Below are 26269 nucleotides of genomic sequence, written 5' to 3'. Positions count from 1 at the left end.
CTTGTTTTTCCTGGCCACAAGCCTGTGAGAGCCATCAAATGGGACTGCAGGTAAATAATTTCAAATGAATAATAACTTTTCTGTTAGTAACATGTTGCTGAGACCTCTGGGAGAAAAGATTTGAATGTCTTTTAGGATTTCCAAATGTGATTGGCTGCATTGATGGCACTCACATTCCTATCACTGCTCCTTCACAAAATGAATATTATGTGAACAGGAAATCCTCCCACAGCATTAATGTGCAGGTACACACATTGACGACTACCTTTAAATGTCAGAGCACAAACATTTCAACTAACCTGCCTCATTGTCTGTACTGTTAAGATCATTTGTGATGTAGCTCACATCATCACAAATGTGGAAGCCAAGTGGCCTGGGTCTGAGCATGACTCCTGTATATATCGAGGGTCTACTCTGAGCAACAGACTGGACTGTGGCAAGTGGTCTGAAACATTGCACTGGTGGCTGTTTGGCACCTTAAAGATCTTTGTCTAGTTTGTCTGTTAAAAATATCAGTACTAAATAAATGTGACTTTACTTGCAGAAGAGATTGAAGGCTTCCTTCTGGGTGACATAAGTAACCCCTGCCAACCGACTCTCATAACTCCTTACCCAGACCCTCAACCAGGCCCCCAGCAGCACTTCAATGTGGCACACTGCAGGACCAGAGCCAGGCTAGAGATGACTGTAGGCCTGTTGAAAGCTCGTTTCCAGTTCTTACGTCATTCTAGTGGCCGTTTGTCACTATCCGCCCACGCTGGTGGTTTAACAGGCTTGTACGCGTGTCAGTGTAGGTGCATGCAGGTGCATATGCATAACACAGCCAATGTCCAAACACTGCTGATTGTATTCCAGGTTTATTAGGCTTCATACAGTCAACTCAAAAGTACTCACTTTAACCATAACACTTAAATCTGACCTGTGAAGTTATACACCATGGCACAGTCAAAAACCGTGTGGATTCCCCAGCGTGCACCACTACACTGATTAGCCCACCTCCCTACAGTAGACTCAATCCATGGCTTAAAATAGATACTGCCACCTACTGGCAGAAATGTATACAACACTTGTGAACACAGAAAATAACCAATTTGGCTCCTACAGTCATCTCAGAGTAACCCCTGAGAGAGCCTGTGACATAAGTGTGGCATGTGATATTCTCCATAATATTGCGACTATTAGAGGAGAGCAACACTCTGCCCTACAAACAGAAGACCATGAGGAGGACCCCATCCACCTCCCAGAAAACCAGGATGGAAGAGCAATCAGAGATCTCATATGCAATAACCATTTTTCATGTTAACTCAATAAAAGCACAACCATATTGTCACACATTCTTTTTATTTAGTCTTCCTTTTATCCTACAGAGAGACAAAGAGAACATTTTTCTGTTAGTTATTCATATTGTTCCAATAATAAATTAAATTTACCTGTGACTGCACACCCACCTCTAAGTTGTATTTAAGTAACTTGATTTTCAGATCTGCCTTTTGGATCTGGTGGTCCAAGTGCACCATTTCCTTATCTGTTTTTTTAATCTGTTTAAGGAGATGGATTCTGTACAACTCCTTGACTGGTAACTGGAAATCCATAAGAATGACATTAAGTCATATTGTTCTACATGTACAATTGTACACAATTAAATTCTGTTGTTTACTGAAACTCTCACTGTGTTCATTTGTGCTGAGTTTGATGGACCCTCTTCATGCTGTCCAGTTACGCTCTGTTAAAAAAGGATAATATGTCAATATAAATCCATACAAGAATGTCACATGTACATGTAAAGCTGATCTAATATGATACCTCTGTAGGCCTTTCTGTGACAGCAGACACAGTGTCTTCATCTTCATTATCCTTTGAAGACAAGCATTTTATTCTGTGAACTTTATACCACTATTGGTTATGAGTTTTGGTGTGTTGAGTTACATACAACAGGCTGGAGTTGGGCTACATGAGGCTCCAACAGGTGGAGACGTCCCTCAGAGTCTACTGGATTCAAGAACAAACATCCTGTCTCTAAAAGAGGCTTCATAAATAAACAATATGGAGGTGTGGACTTCCTACATGTTATGAAGACACTTGTGTCCTGGGGGGTGACTGGCTCAGATGAGCTGCCCCCTGGGATTCCCTCAGCCACTGGCCTTCCAGTAGTTTGGCTAAGGGCCATCTCCTCTGCCTCTGTTAGAGGTGGTGGTGCAGGTCCTCCACCCGTTTTAGGGGCCTCTGCCCTCTTTCTGTTGGCTAGACAGGAGTCGAATGTTAACTTCACCACATTAATTTATGAAACATTATAGAGACAGACAACAGAATGTGTGGAAACATCATGCGGGGATGAAAGAGTTGTACAGTATTAAATCATTTAAATACATTTAAATAGTTTGACATGTCAAATGTTAGCAAAGTGAGATACAACCAGGCATGTTATGTTTCCGCCTCACCTGATTGAATTATATTTTTATATTTCATTTTCAACTGCCTCCAAGTCCTTTTTTGACCCCCTGGGTTGCACCTACATTTACATGCAATATTTTATGAGTGATTAAACCCCAAACTTACGCATTGACTCGAGCAGTGATTTGTTCCCACGCGTCTTTCTTTGGCCGCTGCTACCGTGTTACTTTTTTTCGGAATATATCTTCATATTCGCCACACGCCTCCATCAAAATTTCCAGCTCCACAGGTGTAAAATATGTTCTGCTTTCTTTCTCCTCCGGTATCCATGGTGAATCAGTGAATCAGGGCTCCATTGATGATGGCTTTTTTATAGTCGCGGTGCCTCAGCATACTCAGAGTCAACATACTCAGAGTCGACAAAAATAATGCGAATCCGCTTTGTTGAAACAGGAAACTCAGTTTGTCAACTCAGAGTTAATATATATACTCACAGTTTGTTGAACCTGCTTCATTAAATGGACCCCAGGACAACACCTGACATTGGCTGTGCTCAGAGTGGCATGACTGTAAGACATAAGACTTCATAGGTAACACGACACCAGCAGAACTCAGAGTTGTATGACTGTGTATTACATTGGAATCCCTGACTTGGGTTTGTTTTGCATAATTCACCTCCACTGAAATCGAAAGGGTTGCTGTGTAACACTGTGAAACATGAGACGTCACACAGTGCAGATTGCAATTTGTCAAGTGATTGCATTTTTAACAAGTGAGCTAACACATGCAAAACTGCCAATGGGAAAAGTCAAGTCAAGTCAAGTCAACTTTATTTGTATAGCCCATTTTTACAAGCAGTTTGTCTCAAAGGGCTTAACATAACATCAGCAACATCCTCTGCCCTTCAACCCTCACATCGACTAAGGAAAAACTCCCAGAAAAACCTTTAACACGAACAAATGGAAGAAACCTCAGGGTGAGCAACAGAGGAGGGATCCCTCACCCAGGACGGGCAGACGTGCAATGGATGTTGTACAGGCAGGAAAGCAGTTTACAACATGAGAATGACATTATTAAAAAGACAAGTAAAACAAAATCTCAACTGTTTAGTTTCACTTTTGCTACCACCTCAATATGATTTTAACATTTCACAAGACTGAAATTATAATGAACTGCTGTAACATTCATGTATTTTATGTCCTGTTGAAAATCACTATCCTATCAGTTTAATTTCGGCCCGTAGGGAGAACCACCCCGCCGATAGTCGGTGCACAGAAGAATGACAGGCAGATGTCAACAATACACATTGGGTTGGTCATAGAGCCGACTACAGTTCAACATGAAGATCTGGATGGAGAGATACCTGCAGAAAGATACAGAGAGAGAGAGAGAGAAAGGGAGGGAGAGACACAAGACTACGAGGAGAACTGGACACACAGTTAGTGACATAAAATAATGAATTGTATGTTAATCTGACGAGGGGAGAGGATAGAAGAGGAAAAGGAGGAGGGGAAACTGCTTGGTGGATCATGTTTGTGTCCCCCAGCAGCATAGGCCTATAGGAGCTTAGCTATGATAGAGATTTAAAGATTAACAGTTAGTCAGACCTATTCTACCTGTGGCTATATATCATGAGGTGAGTGTAACTATGCCGAAAGCAGGGCTTATAAAGTGGAGTGAATAGGCTGATAGAACTCAGGTGAGCCTCTGCTGCCAACAGGAGGAGCAGACCACACCCCCTGCCACACACAGGCTCTGCAAAAACAACAGAAATAGGAGGGGGAACAGAGAGAGCACAAAAAGAGAAGCACATTTTCTTGAAAAGTGAGTCAAGATAATGTCCAGTGAACAGCAGGATATTTTAATAATGACACTGGTTAGGGGACTGGCAGTGGCTGACCTAAGTACCAACATGGGACAAGGTGTTTCATAGCAAAGACTGGTGAAAATTTGAGGATGTGTGGTTGTATTTGAAACATTGAAATTTTATTGGAAAGAAATGACAGAAAGTCTTCACATTTAATAGCCGAGTGCTCAGTGAAGAGTTGGAGAGGTTTTCTTGAGGTGGGACAGAACCAGGCGCTCAAATGACTTCATGACTACAGATGTCAGTGCCACAGGTCTGTAGTCATTAAATCCAAGTTGTCTGCAGAAAACATCCCAGTCCGCTGAATCAGCACGCAGCTTTTCAGGACATACCGGTCTGTCCAGTTTGATAAGTCAGGCTCAGTACTACACTATAATACTGCTACAGTAACACTTCTTTAAAGGCTGACACTCGGAAAGCACTGTAACTGCAATTTTACACTTTTTGAAAACCCAGTAATGGCGTTACAAGATGGCAGTGAAGTGGATTAAACTTTTCATTCAGTGTTTCGTGCTGTCAACTGCTAAATGTGGTAAGTGCCATTTTATCAGTGCTGCTGCTGAATCTTAAGACATACTGTACGCTGCAGGGCCAAGTTTGTTTCGCTTTCTCTTTTTCTCAGACTTATTTTCTTTGTTATTTGGTTGACTTTTTTTAAAATTATGGTTATTTATTGATTATACTGACAACTGCACTACATTTTATTCATGGCTGAAGCTGTTAGTTTGCAGATCAAGATTATCTGATCTTTGCAGATCTGATCAAAATGGAATTAATTAATAATCATAACTTTGCTGAAATTCTTAAAACAAAAACAGAACCAGCAGTTTTTATAAACCGTTACCATGGTGATGGTATATTTTGGAATTTTTTTTAGGTTTGAAGTGATCTCAGAGCAGGACCTTTAAACTTTAAATGCAGGACTGAGCTGCTTACCGTAACACCTTGACTTTATTATTGCTGTTATAACCTAACACTCAGTATGATGAATCAGGTAGTAATGAATATCATTTTCATGATCTGTTTATCTTTCACTTAGATGCTAGCAGATAAATGTATGCATTAAAGTGCAGGTGTCAGCTAATGTGTTTACATGTATGCAGTTAAAGTGATTATTTTTGACTTTCTGCATTGACTTTTTGACACTGACATGCAAACAACAAAGGTCATGGTGCCGTTTTAATGGATCAAAAGTCAAAGTCAAAAGCTTGAGGATGATTGCTGCTGGTTCACATATAAAGAGTACAGAGACCCCCCTCATGTCTTTTCTTTTTCAGATTCCCACTCCCTTCAGTTCTTGTCCACAGGACGTGAACAGCCTGGAGGTCGACCTTTATTTGAGCAACTGACTGTATTTGACGGAGTTCCCATCTCTCACTGTGACGGTTGGACGAAGAAAGCGGAGTTCAAACCTGCCCTGGAATCAAGCAATTTACCTGTAAAATGTGATGAAGCAAGTTATGCTATTTTAGAATTTCTTCATCAGATTCCTCCACTTAACAGCACAGTGTGTAAGTTAAAGTGTAGGTCTGTTTTTTGTGACATGTTGCTTCAAATCTTGTAAAGGGCTATTTGATACTGTGCACTAAAAACGATGAATCTTTGTAGACGTGCAGCGGCGCCGTGGCTGCATCCTGTCAGCCAATGGGAGTGTCTCTGCTTTTGATGTCTGGGCAGTGAATGGAGTGGACTTCATAAGCTTCAACGCTGAGTCGCAGAGATGGACATCTCATTCTCCCATGGCAGGAACAGTTAAACATCGCTGGAACAACAATAATGCAAGGAATTCTGCCTTTAGGAACTTCATCAGAGAACAATGTCCACTATTGATCCATGGAATTAAATTAAGATCAACACAGCAAAGTACAGGTGAGAGCTGCAAATGTGGAATTTGGTCAGTGTCTCCGTTCAGACATTGTCTCTGGTCTCTGATGGGAATGTCTTCCTCATTGTTTCTCTGGCTGTCCTCTGACTCCTGGTCGATGACCTTTGACCTTTTCCCACTTTATCCTTTAAATGGTTCTGGTCTAATGTGAACAGATGATGATCTGTTTCTGCTGTCAAGTGTCTTCCTCTCAGGGGGGTCGTGTCTTTAGGATGTCCCAGCAGAGATATTACTATGAGCTGCTGAATGGTTGGCGCTCGGTCTGGAGGAAGATCTTTGAAAGGATTAGGAAGGATTGAAATTGAATAGATGTGTTTGAAATTGTCAGAAAGGGCTTTGAAAAACAAAAGTTTCTTATGTCAAGAATGAACTTGTGCATGTTTATATTTGCTGAAAATGGAGCCATAGTGGTCATGTGACTTATGTGTGTTGCATGTTGGGAATAAAGATGAGAGTAGCATACAGAGTAGCAGCTGTTCATCCACTGGTTACTGTCACTCTGATCATAATCTTTGATATTATTTTTCTCTGCAGTGCTGCGTATCTTTGCCAAGCCCATAGTTAACACGGACCAGGCACTGCTGAGGTGTCACGTGACCAGCACTGACAAATCAGTGAGCTCAGTGCATCTGATTGAACCTGAGAACTCCAAGGCCAGCTGGGTCACTGTAACCGGGCCAGTGCCTTCCCAAGACGGATCCATGGTCCTCCGACTGACAGCTGAGATCCCCCTGAGCTCAGACTCCAGCATGTACGGCTGTAGAGTACAAACAGGAGGCCATAACATCACTGTCTTTTGGGGTGAGACATTTTGACTTTTGCAAACTAGTACATTTCAACTGGTGGGCTGTTACATATAGCTGTAGAATTGAACACAGTTTGTTGGATCAGTGTTTCTAATATTCTTTTCCTCTCTTCAGTACACTGTAATGCAAACCTTCCTATCAGACAAGATTGTTGATAATATTGCACATCTCTGTGTGTGCATATGTGTGTGTACATGTATGAGACGTATCATAATGATAACATGAATGAACCTCAGGCTCTCACAAGCTGACGCCAACATAACATTTTATCTTCTGTTTTTGTTTTTTTTTTCTCAACAAAAACTTTTCAGAGACATAATAGCTCACCACCATAATGTTTTATGTTCTTAACCCGCCATTACATGTAGCCATAATTAATATACTTGGCTTCATCTCAATCTGCAACCAGGCTAATTTACTGGTATGTTACCTTGTGTTGGATCTGCTCTGCACTTACGTCTTGCTATGGTGTTGGACCACATCAGTTTCACAGTAGACACGCTGTTCAGCGTTTTGTTGCAGAGGAGGAGGAGGAGAGGAGATAAGACAGCAGAGAAGAGAACATGAGAGACAAATAATGAATAACATGAGCACTGTGTGTTTTATATATAAATACATTGGTGTAATAATAACACTTCATGCTTAATGCAGTATTTTGTCACCATAATTAAGTGTCCAAGACCAATAAGGGAAGGGTATAATGTGTAGTTCAGTAGTTCTCCACAGTAAGCAAAAATCCAGCAGTTGCTACGTCGTGTACTGCACAAAACCCAAGGACTGACTCTGCTTCTGCACGCCTGTTGCCACACCTAAAACAAAACAAAACAACCAAAACTGGCAACCTCAGAGGCATAACTTACTTTGATATACAGTAGAACATATTCATTCATAATCGGGAAAACATATTTTGTAGGTGTTTTTTTAAAAAAATGCTTTCAAATATGTAGTCAATTAATCTTGTAACTATAATGCAGTCTGGTTTGATTATAGGTAATCAACTTAATTTGTGATGTGATTATGTAATTCTGATTACATGTAATCCATTATGACTCAGCCATGCACACTACACATCTGAAAGCACCAACTTCCACCTCGTGTTTGACTTTGACACAGGAGACCATAGCTCACATCTTATTGTAGACCAACACTAAATAGGTATTTCTTTGTGACTGTGATCATGATATTTTAATATCACTAACACCTTACAAAGGTCCAATTCACTGCAATTGTGCCGTATTGCAGTCTTTTCTTTTGAAATGATCTTCAGCTGAAGAAGATGTGGGCTTTTTTCTGATGTTTGATCTTTCCTAATCTCAGTTTTATAATGTCTATCATTTGTCATTGCAGATGGAAATACTCTCGATGGCAGACACCTGCTTAACGTGTTAAGTGTCCATTGGAAAATTTTGACAGCAATCCTTGGGTTGTGCAGCATTTTGTTTGTAATAACTGTTTTGTCCTGCGGAATAACGTTGCTGCTCAAATGTGGTAAGACTAACTATTTCTGGTATCACACTTTAAACTCTCCTCTACATGTAGAAACAGACCTTAAATGTCGACATATATTTGCCAAATAAACTGTCTATTGTGGTTCCAATTTTCATTGTAGTTAAGAAGAAGTCTCGTCGTCGACCAAGAATTGACCCACAGCTGATTGAGCAGTTTGTCGTGTTTCAGAGGAGTGTTACTTCTGCAGACCTGTCGGGCATCATTGTTGCATTCATACAAGGCACAGAGAGAAGCACAGAATGGGGCCAGTGGGCACAGAGGACTGCAGACAATGAACTTTATGATCCAGAATACTTTGCTCATCAGATTGACAGAGCACTGCAATAGTTATGTTTGCAACTAAGGAAATTTGAAAATGAAGAAACAAACAAACAAAAAAATCCAATAATTTAGTCATTCCCTCAGAAGCGTAAAAGCAGCTCCAGATGTCAGTAAAATTGCTAAAAAAGAAAAAAGTTAATTTGCAAAAACGTGATTCTTAAAATGAATAAACACTACTTTGATTAATATTTCCCTGAGACCAGGCAAAAAATGGAGAAACAACCCAACACCTTATAATATTTATTTTTGATATTTTATTTTAGTCAACCAAAAAAAGTCTTCAGTATTCAAATACACTGTACCTCATAGTGAAACTTCACCTTCAGGCCGTTATCCTGTATGGAGTTGTAAAAAGTCTTGCTTTAAATTTAAAGGTTTACATTTGAGCCATACAACCCAAAGCCCAAACCTTGTCACCACTTTTACACTATACATTATGCACTTTACTTTACTTTATGATGACACAAACTACTACTGTGAAACTACTGTTTGAGTACAATTGCAGATAAACAGCTTCAACAGCCAATCACAATTTTACTTCTAGACAGCAGTGGTACTAAAGCTGTGATGTATTATAACAGCTGGTTGAACATCTGCCTGCATAAAAGCAACTGTTGTTAATCACAGTTTCATCTATTTAGGACCCAACTTCATTATATCCAAAATCTCTTTCCCCAGGCAGTGAAGTACAGTGAGTCGTCTCATTACACTTTCCAGTTAGAGCCGGTTTAGACCAAACTCTGTGATACTGTATGTAAATAATGTAAATACATTGTAAATAGCATGATAATATACACCCATACTGTGTAACACAACTAGAAATACATGAGCTAACACCTTCGCTAAGCTACTTTCCGTTTCCATTTATCTCAGCCTTATTTAACGCTGGACCAGCGTGGAGTCTCGCTAAACTGATTAATAAAGCATTTAATACAGTGATGAGCTGATGCTGTTGAAGTTACGTTTACATTAGTATGGTCTGTAAATACTAAAATTAATTGTTATTATGCAAAACACAGTGAGAAACCAACAAGTCAGAGTCTTTGCTTACAGATGTTAATGTCCTCAAATGTTAAAAATTAAAAGATTACAGGTTAAGGCTTTAACTGTTTGCATTTTCTCACAGTTTCTTTTGTGCTGTTGTGTCATTTCGTGACTAACATGCTTTAACAATAAACTCGATTCTAAATGAAAGTCTAAATGTTTCTTATTTCTCAGATTTGTAATGGAGGTTCCATGACTGAATGCCAAATGTTGCTACTGCATTACACCTCCTTGTACGTGTCCAGTGTCTTTCATGCTTTATCACTTCATCAGAGTGGTTCACAAACCTTCATCAACTTCAGTGGACAAGCAAGCTGACAAAGGAAATGTGATCTTTGTTGTGCTTTCAATGTCATCTCTCATAAAGTGCCAGCTTGATGCGAGATGTGGCCCAAACCTATGAGGAGCCATCAGGGACATTATTCAGAATTACCATTCACACACATATATGAAACACAACATATTCACACAGTATAGTAAAAACCTCACACACTTACAAGTGAGATACTTTCACATACACTACTGAGATGTTCTGCTCTCACACACAGTACTGAAACACTCTCACACACACTAGTGAAATGCTCTCATTGGCGTGGGTTTGTGGGTGGAATGAATCAATCGATCAATAAATGACACAGCTAGCATAACATGGACAAGTTTTTGACGGGACTCTCACGTAAACACAAAGTCGAGGATGCAGCATCGACAAAATGTGCTTCCAAAGGAATTTCCTTTCAAGACAAAGACTAGAAAATATGACGACACATCTTGTCTTTGGCTTCACCTGTGCAACAGTGGGTAATGAGAAACCACAGTGTGTTGTCTGTCTTAAAGTGCTAGCTTGTGATAGCTTGAAGCCGAACAAGCTAAGACGACACCAGGGGCCTGTTTCATGAAGCAGGTTATGTGGAAACTCTGAGTATGTTAAGCCTGAAATCAGCGAAACCCTGAGTTAACCGTTTCAATAAGGGAGGTAAGTTAACAAGTCATAACTTGGTTTAAAAAAAACCAATGTACCAATAGTACCCTCACTTTTCCTAAATGTGTGTGTAACCAAGTGGATAGGGATTACTATGTTTTTTATTGGTGTCCTGTTGTAACGCGTGATGTCGCTGTGGGGCCAGCCGGACTGAGAATCTCGCGAGGGCACGGAGATCACATGAGACCTATGTACGCGCGAACAGTCGTCTTCCGAGCACAAGCAATGGCGAAAGTGTGTGTTTAATAAACACACACTTTCGCCAACCTGATTGAATTATATTTTTATATTTCACCCATTTTTCAGAGTTTGTTGAACCTGCTTCATGAAATGGACCTCTGGTCCAAACCTGTCTGCTATGTGGGTATGTGCACAAAAGCCCTTTGAGACAAACTACTTGTAAAAATGGGCTATACAAATAAAGTTGACTTGACTTGACTTGACTTGACAAAAACAGAACAAACAGAGTGCACCAAAACACCAGGGCCTCCGTCCTTGGTGCCATCTTGGTTCAAGATTACATTAAGAGTAGATTAGCTTACAAGTTAAAATTTTCCATCACCCTCCATCTTTGAGCTGGAAATGTTGCAGCCTTCTGCTTTTCAGGACACACCAGTCTGTCCAGTTTCAAAAGTCAGACTCAGAGGTAAACACTTCTTTAAAGGCTGACACTCGGACAGCACTGTAACTGCAATTTTACACTTTTTGAAAACCCAGTAATGGTGTTACAAGATGGCAGTGAAGTGGATTAAACTTTTCATTCAGTGTTTCGTGCTGTCAACTGCTAAATGTGGTAAGTGCCATTTTATCAGTGCTGCTGCTGAATCTTAAGACATACTGTACGCTGCAGGGCCAAGTTTGTTTCGCTTTCTCTTTTTCTCAGATTTATTTTCTTTGTTTTTTGGTTGACTTTTTTTAAAATTATGGTTATTTATTGATTATACTGACAACTGCACTACATTTTATTCATGGCTGAAGGTGTTACTTTGCAGATCAAGATTATCTGATCTTTGCAGATCTGATCAAAATGGAATTAATTAATAATCATAACTTTGCTGAAATTCTTAAAACAAAAACAGAACCAGCAGTTTTTATAAACCGTTACCATGGTGATGGTATGTTTTGGATTTTTGTTTAGGTTTGAACTGATCTCAGAGCAGGACCTTTAAACTTTAAATGCAGGACTGAGCTGCTTACCGTAACACCTTGACTTTATTATTGCTGTTATAACCTAACACTCAGTATGATGAATCAGGTAGTAATGAATATCATTTTCATGATCTGTTTATCTTTCACTTAGATGCTAGCAGATAAATGTATGCATTAAAGTGCAGGTGTCAGCTAATGTGTTTACATGTATGCAGTTAAAGTGATTATTTTTGACTTTCTGCATTGACTTTTTGACACTGACATGCAAACAAGAAAGGTCATGGTGCCGTTTTAATAGATCAAAAGTCAAAGTCAAAAGCTTGAGGATGATTGCTGCTGGTTCACATATAAAGAGTACAGAGACCCCCCTCATGTCTTTTCTTTTTCAGATTCCCACTCCCTTCAGTTTTTGTCCACAGGACATAAACAGCCTGGAGGTCGACCTTTATTTGAGCAACTGACTGTATTTGATGGAGTTCCCATCTCTCACTGTGACGGTTGGACGAGAAAAGAGGAGTTCAGACCTGCCCTGGAATCAAACAATTTACCTGTAAAATGTGATGTAGCAAGTTATGATATTTTAGAATTTCTTCATCAGGTTCCTCCACTTAACAGCACAGTGTGTAAGTTAAAAGTGTGGGTCTGTTTTTTGTGACATGTTGCTTCAAATCTTGTAAAGGGCTATTTGATACTGTGCACTAAAAACGCTGAATCTTTGTAGACGTGCAGCGGCGCCGTGGCTGCATCCTGTCAGCCAATGGGAGTGTCTCTGCATTTGATGTCTGGGCAGTGAATGGAGTGGACTTCATAAGCTTTAATGCTGAGTCGCAGAGATGGACATCTCATTCTCCCATGGCAGGAACAGTTAAACATCGTTGGAACAACAATAATGCAAGGAATTCTGCCTTTAGGAACTTCATCAGAGAACAATGTCCACTATTGATGCATGGAAAAGATCAACACAGCAAAGTACAGGTGAGAGCTTCCTCATTGTTTCTCTGGCCATCCTCTGACTCCTGGTCGATGACCTTTGACCTTTTCCCACTTTATCCTGTAAGGTTCTGGTCTAATGTGAACAGATGATGTAGTCTGTTTCTGCTGTCAAGTGTCTTTAGGATGTCCCAGCAGAGATATTACTGTGAGCTGCTGAATGGTTGGCGCTCGGTCTGGAGGAAGATCTTTGAAAGTTCAGCCATGTAAATGAGTTCCATTGGGATGTTGATATTGGGTCCCTTTGAGTTAGTTGCATCCTTTGTATCATGAACATGGGTTTGGTGATGTGATGGAACCTGAACTGTCTGACAACAGAGCAAATACAAGAAAGAGCAAGACCACTTTCCAGTCTCTGATTGTTGAACAATTGAATTGGATTGAAATTGAATAGATGTGTTTGAAATTGCCAGAAAGGGCTTTGAAAAACAAAAGTTTCTAATGTCAAGAATGAACTTGTGCATGTTTATATTTGCTGAAAATGGAGCCATAGTGGTCATGTGACTTATGTGTGTTGCATGTTGGGAACAAATATGAGAGTAGCATACAGTGTAGCAGCTGTTCATCCACTGGTTACTGTCACTCTGATCATAATCTTTGATATTATTTTTCTCTGCAGTGCTGCGTATCTTTGCCAAGCCCATAGTGAACACGGACCAGGCACTGCTGAGGTGTCACGTGACCAGCACTGACAAATCAGTGAGCTCAGTGCATCTGATTGAACCTGAGAACTCCAAGGCCAGCTGGGTCACTGTAACCGGGCCAGTGCCTTCCCAAGACGGATCCATGGTCCTCCGACTGACAGCTGAGATCCCCCTGAGCTCAGACTCCAGCATGTACGGCTGTAGAGTACAAACAGGAGGCCATAACATCACTGTCTTTTGGGGTGAGACCTTTTGACTTTTGCAAACTAGTACATTTCAGCTGGTTTGCTGTTACATATAGCTGTAGAATTGAACACAGTCTGTTGAATCAGTGTTTCTAATATTCTTTTCCTCTCTTCAGTACACTGTAATCCAAACTTTCCTATCAGACAAGATTGTTGATAATCTCACGGATAATATGCTGATACTATCTGATAATATGCACACACATCTCTGTGTGTGCATATGTGTGTGTACACGTATGAGACGTATCATAATGATAACATGAATGAACCTCAGGCTCTCACAAGCTGACGGCAACATAACATTTTATCTTCTGTTTTTGTTTTTTTTTTTCTCAACAAAAACTTTTCAGAGACATAATAGCTCGCCACCATAATGTTTTATGTTCTTAACCCATAATTAATTTACTAGGCTTCATCTCAATCTGCAACCAGGCTAATTTACTGGTATGTTACCTTGTGTTGGATCTGCTCTGCACTTACGTCTTGCTATGGTGTTGGACCACATCAGTTTCACAGTAGACACGCTGTTCAGCGTTTTGTTGCAGAGGAGGAGGAGAGGAGATAAGATAGCAGAGAAGAGAACACGTGAGCACGTGAGAACATGAGCACTGTGTGTGTATATAAATACGTTAGTGTAATAATAACACTTCATGCTTAATGCAGTATTTTGTCACCATAATTAAGTGTCCAAGACCAATTTGTGGCAAAGGGAAGGGTCATCCCTTCAGTAGTTCTCCACATTCATTCATAGCCAGCAAAACATATTTTGTGTTTTTTTTTTTAAATGCTATCAAATATGTAGTCAATTAATCTTGTAACTATAATGCAGTCTGGTTTGATTATAGGTAATCAACTTAATTTGTGATGTGATCATTTAATTCTGATCACATGTAATCCATTATGACTCAGCCATGCACACTACACATCTGAAAGCACCAACTTCCACCTCGTGGGCTGTGAGTCTAAGCTGTTTTACCAGATTACCTCAGACCTAAGAATTATATTCATGTTGGATAGAGCCAACATTCAGTGCCAATGCAGGACCAGTCATTCAGTTCACTTCAGTCAGTTAGCCTGGTGGGTGTGTAGCATGTTTGACTTTGACACAGGAGACCATAGCTCACATCTTATCGTAGACCAACACTAAATAGCTATTTCTTTGTGACTGTGATCATGATATTTTAATATCACTAACACCTTACAAAGGTCCAATTCACTGCAATTGTGCCGTATTGCAGTCTTTTCTTTTGAAATGATCTTCAGCAGAAGAAGATGTGGGCTTTTTTCTGATGTTTGATCTTTTCTAATCTCAGTTTTATAATTTCTATCATCTGTCATTGCAGATGGAAATACTCTCGATGGCAGACACCTACTTAACGTGTTAAGTGTCCATTGGAAAATTGTGACGCCAATCCTTGGGTTCTTCTGCGTTTTGTTTGCAATCACTAGTATGTCCTGCGGAATAATATACCTGCTCAAATGTGGTAAGACTAACTATTTCTGGTATCACACATTAAACTCTCCTCTACATGTAGAAACAGACCTTAAATGTCGACATATATTCGCCAAATAAACTGTCTATTGTGGTTCCAATTTTCATTGTAGTTAAGAAGAAGAAGTCTCATCATCAACCAAGAATTGACCCACGGCTGATTGAGCAGTTTGTCGTGTTTCAGAGGAGTGTTACTTCTGCAGACCTGTCAAATGTGATTGTTGCACTCATACAAGGCACAGATAGAAGCACAGAGTGGGACCAGTGGGCACAGAAGACTGCACTGTGAGACAATGAATTTTATGATCCAAAATAGTTTGCTTCTGGTAGGCATAGTTTCACCCACCTCATGATATATAGCCACAGGTAGAATAGGTCTGACTAACTGTTAATCTTTAAATCTCTATCATAGCTATGCTGCTATAGGCCTATGCTGCCGGGGGACACAAACATGATCCACCAAGCAGTTTCCCCTCCTCCTTCTCCTCTTCTATCCTCTCCCCTCGTCAGATTAACATGCAGTTCATTATTTTATGTCACTAACTGTGTGTCCAGTGCTCCTCGTAGTCTTGTGTCTCTCCCTCCCTCCCTCTCTCTCTCTCTCTCTCTCTCTGTATCTTTCTGCAGGTATCTCTCCATCCAGATCTTCAAGTTGAACTGTAGCCGGCTCTATGACCAACCCAATGTGTATTGTTGACATCTGCCTGTCATTCCTCTATGTACCGACTATCGGCGGGGTGGTTCTCCCTATGGGCCGAAATCGAACTGATATGATAGTGATTCTCAACATCACATAAAAAAAGAATACATGAATGTTACAGCAGTTTATTATAATTTTCATTATTATAATTTTCTTATAACTTGTGAAATGTTAAAATCATATTGAGGTGGTAGCAAAAAGTGAAACTAAACAGTTGAGATTTTGTTTTGCTTATCTTTTCAGTAATGTCATTTCTCATGTTGTTAACTGCTTTCCTGCCTGTACAACATCCATTGCACGTCTGCCCGTCCTGGGTGAGGGATCCCTCCTCTGTTGCTCACCCTGAGGTTTCTTCCATTTTTTCCTGTTAAAGGTTTTTCTGGGAGTTTTTCCTTAGTCGATGTGAGGGTCGAAGGGCAGAGGATGTTGCTGATGTTATGTTAAGCCCTTTGAGACAAACTGCTTGTAAAAATGGGCTATACAAATAAAGTTGACTTGACTTGACTTGACTTGCTTCTCAAATTGACAAAAGCATTGCAATAGTTATGCTTGCAACAAAGAAAATTTGAAAATGAAGAAACAAACAAACAAAAAAATCCAATAATTTAGTCATTCCCTCAGAAGCGTAAAAGCAGCACCCCTGCTATGGACTTTAATTTTTTCTTCTAATGTGGAAATTATTGAGGACAAGATACCTCCAGATATGTCAGTAAAATTGCTAAAAAAGAAAAAACTTCATTTGGAAAAACGTGTTTCTTAAAATGAATAAACACTACTTTGATTAATATTCCCCTGAGACCAGGCAAAAAAAACCCCAGATGAAACTGAAAAAAAAATTGAGAAACAACCCAACACCTTATGATATTTATTTTTGATATTTTATTTTAGTTAACCAAAAAAAGTCTTCAAATACACTGTACCTCATAGTGAAACTTCACCTTCAGGTCGTTATCCTGTATGGAGTTGTAAAAAGTCTTGCTTTACATTTTAAAGGTTTACATTTGAGCCATACAACCCAAAGCCCAAACCTTGTCACCACTTTTACACTATACATTATGAACTTTACTTTACTTTATGATGACACAAACTGCTACTGTGAAACTACTGTTTGGGTACAATTGCAGATAAACAGCTTCAACAGCCAATCACAATTTTACTTCTAGACAGCAGTGGTGCTAAAGCTGTGATGTATTATAACAGCTGGTTGAACATCTGCCTGCATAAAAGCAACTGTTGTTAATCACAGTTTCATTCATTTAGGACCCAACTTCATTATATCCAAAATCTCTTTCCCCGGGCAGTGATGTACAGTGAGTTGTCTCATGACACTTTCCAGTTTTTTAACTGTTATTATACAAGACACAGTGAGAAACAAACAAGTCAGAGTCTTTGTTTACAGATGTTAATGTCCTCAAAATTTTAAAAATTAAAAGACTGCAGGTTAAGGCTAAAGGTTAAGGTTAAATTGTTTGCATTTTCTCACAGTTTCTTTTGTGCTGTTGTGTCATTTCGTGATTAACGTGCTTTAACAATAAACTCGGTTCTAAATGAAAGTCTAAATGTTTCTTATTTCACTTTCTCAGATTTGTAATGGAGGTTCCATGACTGAATGCCAAATGTTGCTACTGCATTACACCTCCTTGTACGTGTCCAGTGTCTTTCATGCTTTATCACTTCATCAGAGTGGTTCACAAACCTTCATCAACTTCAGTGGACAAGCAAGCCGACAAAGGAAATGTGATCTTTGTTGTGCTTTCAATGTTATCTCTCATAAAGTGCCAGCTTGATGCGAGATATGGCCCAAACCTATGAGGAGCCATCAGGGACATTATTCAGAATTACCATTCACACACATACAGTGGTATGAAAAAGTTTGGGCACCCCTGATAATTTTCAGGATTTTCCTTTATAAATCATTGGTTGTTCGGATCAGCAATTTCAGTTAAATATATCATATAGCAGACAAACACAGTGATATTTCAGAAGTGAAATGAAGTTTATAGGATTAACAGAAAGTGTGCAATAATTACTTAAACAACATTAGGCAGGTGCATAAATTTGGGCACCACAACAGAAAAATGACATCAATATTTCGTAGATCCTCCTTTTGCAGAAATAACAGCCTCTAAACACTTCCTATAGCTTCCAATGAGGGTCTGGAGTCTGGTTGAAGGTATTTTTGACCATTCTTCTTTACAAAAAATCTCCAGTTCAGTCAGGTTTGATGGTTTCCGAGCATGGACAGCCCGCTTTAAATCACACCACAGATTTTCAATAATGTTCAGGTCTGGGGACTGAGATGGCCATTCCAGAACGTTGTAGTTGTTCCTCTGCATGAATGCCTTTGTAGAGTTTGAGCAGTGTTTGGGGTCGTTGTCTTGTTGAAGTATCCAGCCCCGGCGCAACTTCAACTTTGTCACTGATTCTTGAACATTGTTGGCAAGAATCTGCTGATACTGACTGGAATCCATGCGACCTTCAACTTTTACAAGATTGCCAGTACCTGCACTGGCCACACAGCCCCACAGCATGATGGAACCACCACCAAATTTTACTGTGGGTAGCAAGTGTTTGTCTTGGAATGCTGTGTTCTTCTTCCGCCATGCATACCGCCCCTTGTTATGTCCAAATAACTCAATTTTACATTCATCAGTCCACAGCACCTTATTCCAAAAGGAAGCTGGCTTGTCCAAATGTGCTTTAGCATACCTCAAGCGACTCTGTTTGTGGCATGTGCGTAGAAAAGGCTTCCGTCGCATTACTCTCCCATACAGCATCTCCTTGTGCAAAGTGCGCTGAATAGTTGAACGATGCACAGTGACACCATCTGCAGCAAGATCATGTTGTAGGTCTTTGGAGCTGGTCTGTGGGTTGAGTTTGACCGTTCTCACCATTCCTCGCCTCTGCTTATCAGAGATTTTTCTTGGCCTGCCACTCCGGGCCTTAACTAGGACTGTGCCTGTGGTCTTCCATTTCCTCACTATGTTCCTCACAGTGGAAACTGACAGCTTAAATCTCTGAGCCAGCTTTTTGTATCCTTCCCCTAAACCATGATGTTGGACAATCTTTGTTTTCAGGTCATTTGAGAGTTGTTTTGAGGCTCCCATGTTGCCACTCCTCAGAGAAGATGCAAAAGGGAGAACAACTTGCTACTGGCCACCTGAAATACCCTTTCTCATGATCGGATTCACCTGTGTATGTAGGTCAAGGGTCAATGAGCTTACCAAACAAACTTTGTGTTCCAATAATTAGTGCTAAAGGTACTCAAATCAATAAAACAACAAGGGTGCCCAAATTTATGCACCTGCCTAATGTTGTTTAAGTAATTGTTGCACACTTTCTGTTAATCCTATAAACTTCATTTCACTTTTGAAATATCACTGTGTTTGTCTGCTATATGATATATTTAACTGAAATTGCTGATCCGAACAACCAATGATTTATAAAGGAAAATCCTGAAAATGATCAGGGGTGCCCAAACTTTTTCATACCACTGTATATGAAACAACATATTCACACAGTATAGTAAAAACCTCACACACTTACAAGTGAGATACTTTCACATACACTACTGAGATGTTCTGCTGTCACACACAGTACTGAAGCACTCTCACACACACTACTGAAATGCTCTCATTGGCGTGGGTTTGTGGGTGGAATGAATCAATCAATCAATAAATGACACAGCTAGCATAACATGGACAAGTTTTTGACGGGACTCTCACGTAAACTCAAAGCCGAGGATGAAGCATCGACAAAATGTGCTTCCAAAGGAATTTCCTTCCAAGGCAAAGACTAGAAAATATGACGACACATCTTGTCTTTGGCTTCACCTGTGCAACAGTGGGTAATGAGAAACCACAGTGTGTTGTCTGTCTTAAAGTGCTAGCTTGTGATAGCTTGAAGCCGAACAAGCTAAGACGACACCAGGGGCCTGTTTCATGAAGCAGGTTATGTGGAAACTCTGAGTATGTTAAGCCTGAAATCAGCGAAACCCTGAGTTAACCGTTTCAATAAGGGAGGTAAGTTAACAAGTCATAACTTGGTTTAAAAAACACCCTATGTACCAATAGGACCCTGACTTTTCCTAAATGTGTGTATATTTTATTCTAACATTGTTTTCTCATTAAAATTTCAAAACACAAAAGAGATCTGAGTATTACTACCTTGAGTGACCATAGCAGTAGCATCATAGCACCATAGCATCTGCTAATTTACAAGGTGTGAGGCCTACAGGAGGATTCCTTATTATCATCATTATTAGGCTATTGTTTGTTATAATGCATATTTCTGTAATGTAAGTCTGTGCTAGTTTTATGTGATCTTGTGAGCTTCTTAGCCTTTATTTAGGTATTGCAGGGGGCCTCCAAATAATTTACAAAACAGCATGATTTTCTGATAGACAGCTTTTTTCAAGTGTGCCATAAATTTAAAAGGCCTGATAAGATGAATATTCCATGAAATTAAACTAATTAGGCTATAATGTTTTGGTGACAGTGGAACATCCTGTAACTTCAGCGGTACCTACTGTGTCAACCACAAGAGCACTCAGTCCGCCATTGGATGAAGAAGCTGTCCCACAACCTTCAGCACAGAGGCATGAAACAGCAAAAGATGGCACAGTGTGGACTGTAATACAGTCAGGTGAAAACAGTGGAAGGCGTCAGAGTCATAATGTTTTTACAGAAGCTTCAGGCCCCACAGCACATGCCAAACGCAACACTGAGGATGCCCTCACCTCTTTTCTGTGTTTGGTTGATGATGCCATGCTGAAACACATCAGGGCCTGCACCGTTGCTGAGACACACAGAGTCAGAGAGGAAAGTTCATGGGATATGACTGTCGATGAGCTAAAGCGCTAAAATCTACATTCGTGGTGCACAAGGTGAAAAAGGCCTGGACTTGGCGAGCTTTTGGTCAGCTGACTGGGGCTTTGCATTTTTCAAGGAGACCATGTCCGGAAACAGATTCCAGGAAATCTTACGATTCCTGCGTTTTGAAAAAAAGGAGACCAGACGCACACGTCTGCAGGAGAACAAGTTTTCCCTGGTATCTGAAGTTTGGGAGAGATTTGTCCAGAACTGCATCACTTGCTACAAACCAGGTGATGATATAACTGTTGATGAGCAGTTCTTCCCAACAAAAGCAAGGTGCAGCTTCATCCAGTATAGCTAGCAAACCTGATAAATTTGGTATTAAGTTCTGGCTTGCTGCTGATGTTGATACCAAATACATGCTGAATGCTGCCCCATATCTGGGAAAAGATGAGACACGGAGGCCAGGACAGCGACTGGGAGACAGTGTGGTGTTGAAACTGACTGAGCCTTTCCTGGGAAAGGGGACAAACATCAGCACTGATAATTTCTTTACTTCCCTTGAACTTGCCGAGGCACTAAAGGCCCAGAAAACCAGCCTACCACACTACAGAGGTGCTGAAATGTGTGCAACCCTAATAGTCTATCAATGCAAACCAAGGAAAAATGTCTCCATTCTAAGCACTGTCCACACAGCTGTGAACATCACAAGCGGCCATAAAGCTGGACCGGAGACTGTTACATACTACAACAGAACCAAGGTTGGAGTAGATGTGCTTGATCAAATGGTGAGGAAATACTCAGTGAAAGCATTGGTGGTGTTTTATAATATTCTTGACCTGGCTACCATAAATGCTTGGACCCTGTTCAAGAAATGCACCAATGAGATGATGTCACGGAGGAACTTCATAATGCGACTTGCAAATGAACTTCACTTCGGACACATGACAGCGAAAGCCAGACAAATGATGGTGCGAGAGCCCCGGTTGGAGCAGCAGAAGATGGAGAGGAGAAGGCAGTGCCAAGTGCGAAGAAAGTGTAAGAAAAACAAAGCAAAGGATACTTGTGTCACATGTCACAAGGTGGTGTGTGGGAGCTGCACATGGAAGGTACAGGTTACCTGTGTTGACTGCGAGTGATTGTGAGTCATAAGCAAAACAACTTGGCATCGTAACAGCAGTGTGTCTTCAGCTGGCTGGCAGCCATTTTGGAATGTTAATAATAGTTAATAATTTTCATTGTTAAGGTCTAATGATGACACCAACCTAAGTTGAAAGCAGGATACATTTGGTTTTATTTCACAGAGAAAATGGTTCCAGTTCGAGTTTGCATGTGTAATTGCAGAGAAGTTATGTTGTGTCAATTAAATAAATAAAACACTCAATCATTATAGTTTTCATTTAGTGTCCTGATGTGTTTTTACCTGTTTTCACCAATTTATTCTTAGATCTTTTTAATGATAATCCAAATTATATACAAATAATGTCCAAGCAGTCAAAATGACAGTGTGTTAACGAGTGTTCTACTGGCCTCACTGAATTTTCCCCCTTCAGTTATCCAGCAAGTTAAACACATGCATACAGTAACTCTCAGGACCATGAAGTGATATTGAGATGCTTTACTTGTATGAAAAGTGTGAAACTGAAAAATACATAAACAACAATATTGGTAAACTTCACTTACACCATATCACATAACATAAGCAGGTAAGTATTAAACAAAATAAGTGTTACAGAATTAATGGAGCATTAATGAACTAATCTGTTAGTATACATAAACCAAAAAAGGCCACCCCAAGTGATTCACTAAATTCACAGATATCATAACAAAAACTGGTCAAGAAAATGTGCTTATATCAAAGATACATCATCTCACGCATGAACTTACAGGTGATGCCTTCTCAAGGGCTATGAACGAAGGATGGCAACAGATGAACACACATCAGCTTCACTAGAGCACACAGGCCATTTTTAGTTTGCTTGAACTAACTTCCAGTTACACAGGAAATACAAATCAGTGCTCAAACACTGCACTACAGTAAATGACCAACAGGAGTCACTAGAGAACCCAGAACAGTAACACTGCACTACAGTAAATGACCAGCAGGAGTCACTAAAGAACATTGAATAACAGGCACGGCCAGAACAAGTGTTAAGCCCATTTCATAAAGCGAGCTAACTCATACTCAAGGGTCTGTTACCGCTTACTGCTCTCTGACTCCTCCCCTTTACAGAACATAAGCCTGAACCGTTTCCTTATTCACCGAGTCTCCGTTGAACCTGCAAAGTTTACGAAAATCGAATGTCTGTTTCTGGAGGAGCCTGTAGACGAAGAAGCAATACTGATTCACAGAGAAATGTGATTGTGTCGAGCGAGGATTTTCTGAGCACGTTTGGATAATCTTTCATAAACTCTCGACTTTTTATTTGAGTGTTTTTCATTACAGTCACTGCAATACATTCACAACCTCATCCGTCCTCTCATCACTCACATCACCCACCGTGGCCGTGACTCACCATTGAACAGATACTTTGCGTTGCTCCACGTTTCTGCAAACGGGAGCGTTTTATACAACACTGGAGATGCAGAGCACATAAGTAAAGCACCTGTTTGCAGAGCTGTCAGAAAGGTGAGCCTCGCTCTGAAACGGTTTCTCTCAGTTTGTCTTGTTTTTCCTGGCCACAAGCCTGTGAGAGCCATCAAATAGGACTGCAGGTAAATAATTTCAAATGAATAATAACTTTTCTGTTAGCAACATGTTGCTGTGACCTCTGGGAGCAAAGATTTGAATGTCTTTTAGGATTTCCAAATGTGATTGACTGCATTGATGGCACTCACATTCCTATCATTGCTCCTTCACAAAATGAGTATTATGTGAATCGGAAGTCTTCCCACAGCATTAATGTGCAGGTACACACATTGACTACTACCTTTAAATGTCAGAGCACAAACATTTCAACTAACCTGCCTCATTTTCTGTACTGTTAAGATCATTTGTGATGCAGCTCACATCATCACAAATGTGGAAGCCAAGTGGCCTGGGTCTGAGCATGACTCCCGTACATATCGAGAGTCTACACTGAGCAACAGACTGGACTGTGGCAAGTGGTCTGAAACATTGCACTGGTGGCTGTTTGTCACTGTAAAGATCTTTGTCTAGTTTGTCTGTTAAAAATATCAATACTAAATAAATGTGACTTAACTTGCAGAAGAGATTGAAGGCTTCCTTCTGGGTGACAGGAGTTACCCCTGCCAACCGACTCTCATAACTCCTTACCCAGACCCTCAACCAGGCCCCCAGCAGCATTTCAATGTGGCAGACTGCAGGACAAGAGCCAGGCTAGAGATGACTATAGGCCTGTTGAAAGCTCGTTTCCAGTTCTTACGTCATTCTAGTGGCCCTTTGTCACTATCCGCCCACGCTGGTGGTTTAACAGGCTTGTACGCGTGCCAGTGTAGGTGCATGCAGGTGCATATGCATAACACAGCCAATGTCCAAACACTACTGATTGTATTCCAGGTTTATTAGGCTTCATACAGTCGACTCAAAAGTACTCACTTTAACCATAACACTTAAGTCAGACCTGTGAAGTTATACACCATGGCACGGTCAAAAACCGTGTGGATTCCCCAGCGTGCACCACTACACTGATTAGTCCACCTCCCTACAGTAGACTCAATCCATGGCCTAAAATAGATACTGCCACCTACTGGCAGAAATGCATACAACACTTGTGAACACAGAAAATAACCAATTTGGCTCCTACAGTCATCTCAGAGTAACCCCTGAGAGAGCCTGTGACATAAGTGTGGCATGTGATATTCTCCATAATATTGCGACTATTAGAGGAGAGCAACACCCTGCCCTACAAACAGAAGACCATGAGGAGGACCCCATCCACCTCCCAGAAAACCAGGATGGAAGAGCAATCAGAGATCTCATATGCAATAATCATTTTTCATGTTAACTCAATAAAAGCACAACCATATTGTCACACATTCTTTTTATTTAGTCTTCCTTTTATCCTGCAGAGAGACAAAGAGAACATTTTTCTGTTAGTTATTCATGTTGTTCCAATAATAAATTAAATTTACCTGTGACTGCACACCCACCTCTAAGTTGTATTTAAGTAACTTTATTTTCAGATCTGCCTTTTGGATCTGGTGGTCCAAGTGCACCATTTCCTTATCTGTTTTTATAATCTGTTTAAGGAGATGGATTCTGTACAACTCCTTGTCTGGTAACTGGAAATCCATAAGAATGACATTAAGTCATATTGTTCTACATGTACAATTGTTCTGAATTAAACTCTGTGGTTTACTGAAACTCTCACTGTGTTCATTTGCGCTGCAGAGTTTGATGGACCCTCTTCATGCTGTCGAGTTACGCTCTGTTAAAAAAGGATAAGATGTCAATATAAATCCATACAAGAATGTCACATGTACATGTAAAGCTGATCTAATATGATACCTCTGTAGGCCTTTCTGTGACAGCAGACACAGTGTCTTCATCTTCATTATCCTTTGAAGACAAGCATTTTATTCTGTGAACTTTATACCACGACTGGTTATGAGTTTTGGTGTGTTGAGTTACTTACAACAGGCTGGAGTTGGGCTACATGAGGCTCCAATAGGTGGAGACGTCCCTCAGAGTCTACTGGATTCAAGAACAAACATCCTGTCTCTAAAAGAGGCTTCATAAAAAATATTATAGAGTTGTGGACTTCCTACATGTTATGAAGACACTTGTGCCCTGAGGGGTGACTGGCTCAGATGAGCTGCCCCCTGGGATTCCCTCAGCCACTGGCCTTCCAGTAGTTTGGCTAAGGGCCATCTCCTCTGCCTCTGTTAGAGGTGGTGGTGCAGGTCCTCCACCCGTTTTAGGGGCCCCTGCCCTCTTTCTATTGGCTAGGCAGGAGTCAAATGTTAACTTGACCACATTAATTAATGAAACATTACAGAGAACAGAACGTGTGGAAACATTATGCGGGGATGAAAGAGTTGTACAGTATTAAATCATTTAAAGACATTTCAATGGTCTGACATAGTCTGACAAACGTTAGGAAAGTGAGATACAACCAGGCATGTTATGTTTCCGCCTCACCTGATTGAATTATATTTTTCTATTTCATTTTCAACTGCCTCCAAGTCCTTTTTTCACCCCCTGGGTTGCACCTACATGAACACAGAGTCAATACCATGTTTTTACATGCAATATTTTATGAGTGATTAAACACAAAACTTAGGCATTGACTCGAGCAGTGATTTGTTCCCACGCGTTTTGTCTGTTTTTGGCCGCTGCTGCCATGTTACTTTTTTTTCGGAATATATCTTCATATTCGCCGCACGCCTCCATCAAAATTTCCAGCTCCACAGGTGTAAAATATGTTCTCCGCTTTCTTTCTCCTCCGGTATCCATGGTGAATCAGTGAA

The 26269-nt window shown here is 40.4% G+C and overlaps 1 protein-coding gene and 1 long non-coding RNA gene across 6 annotated transcripts in view; one reads left to right on the top strand and one right to left on the bottom strand.

The window, feature by feature from the left end:
* Positions 1 to 1802: 1802 nt before the first annotated feature.
* LOC124071582 lies at positions 1803 to 2224 on the bottom strand. The gene is made up of 3 exons (XR_006845345.1): positions 2065 to 2224; positions 1931 to 1986; positions 1803 to 1854 (listed from the first exon to the last, which is right to left on the bottom strand). It is a non-coding gene; the product is annotated as an uncharacterized LOC124071582 (long non-coding RNA).
* A 2387-nt stretch (positions 2225 to 4611) lies between these two features.
* The window catches only part of LOC124071579 (major histocompatibility complex class I-related gene protein-like), a 29638-nt gene continuing 7980 nt past the window's right edge, over positions 4612 to 26269 (top strand). Inside the window, exons 1-7 of one of the 5 annotated variants that reach the window (XM_046412231.1) lie at positions 4613 to 4790; positions 5536 to 5769; positions 5867 to 6127; positions 13561 to 13827; positions 15174 to 15314; positions 15436 to 15639; positions 16533 to 16672. In XM_046412231.1, the coding sequence (XP_046268187.1) occupies positions 4730 to 4790; positions 5536 to 5769; positions 5867 to 6127; positions 13561 to 13827; positions 15174 to 15314; positions 15436 to 15611 (1140 nt within the window). In that variant the 5' untranslated portion in view covers positions 4613 to 4729 and the 3' untranslated portion in view covers positions 15612 to 15639; positions 16533 to 16672. Of the gene's footprint in view, positions 4791 to 5535; positions 5770 to 5866; positions 6128 to 6677; positions 6945 to 8296; positions 8438 to 8558; positions 9974 to 11421; positions 11596 to 12340; positions 12575 to 12672; positions 12927 to 13560; positions 13828 to 15173; positions 15315 to 15435; positions 15774 to 16532; positions 16673 to 26269 lie in introns of those variants that run through there. The other 4 variants (XR_006845344.1, XM_046412229.1, XM_046412230.1 and 1 more) reach the window with 4 other exon arrangements.

The sequence above is a fragment of the Scatophagus argus genome, chromosome 15 (assembly GCF_020382885.2).
Source record: "Scatophagus argus isolate fScaArg1 chromosome 15, fScaArg1.pri, whole genome shotgun sequence".
NCBI lineage: Eukaryota > Metazoa > Chordata > Actinopteri > Scatophagidae > Scatophagus > Scatophagus argus.
The sequence above is the reverse complement of the archived record's forward strand: the minus strand, read 5'-3'. Positions and strand labels throughout refer to the sequence as shown.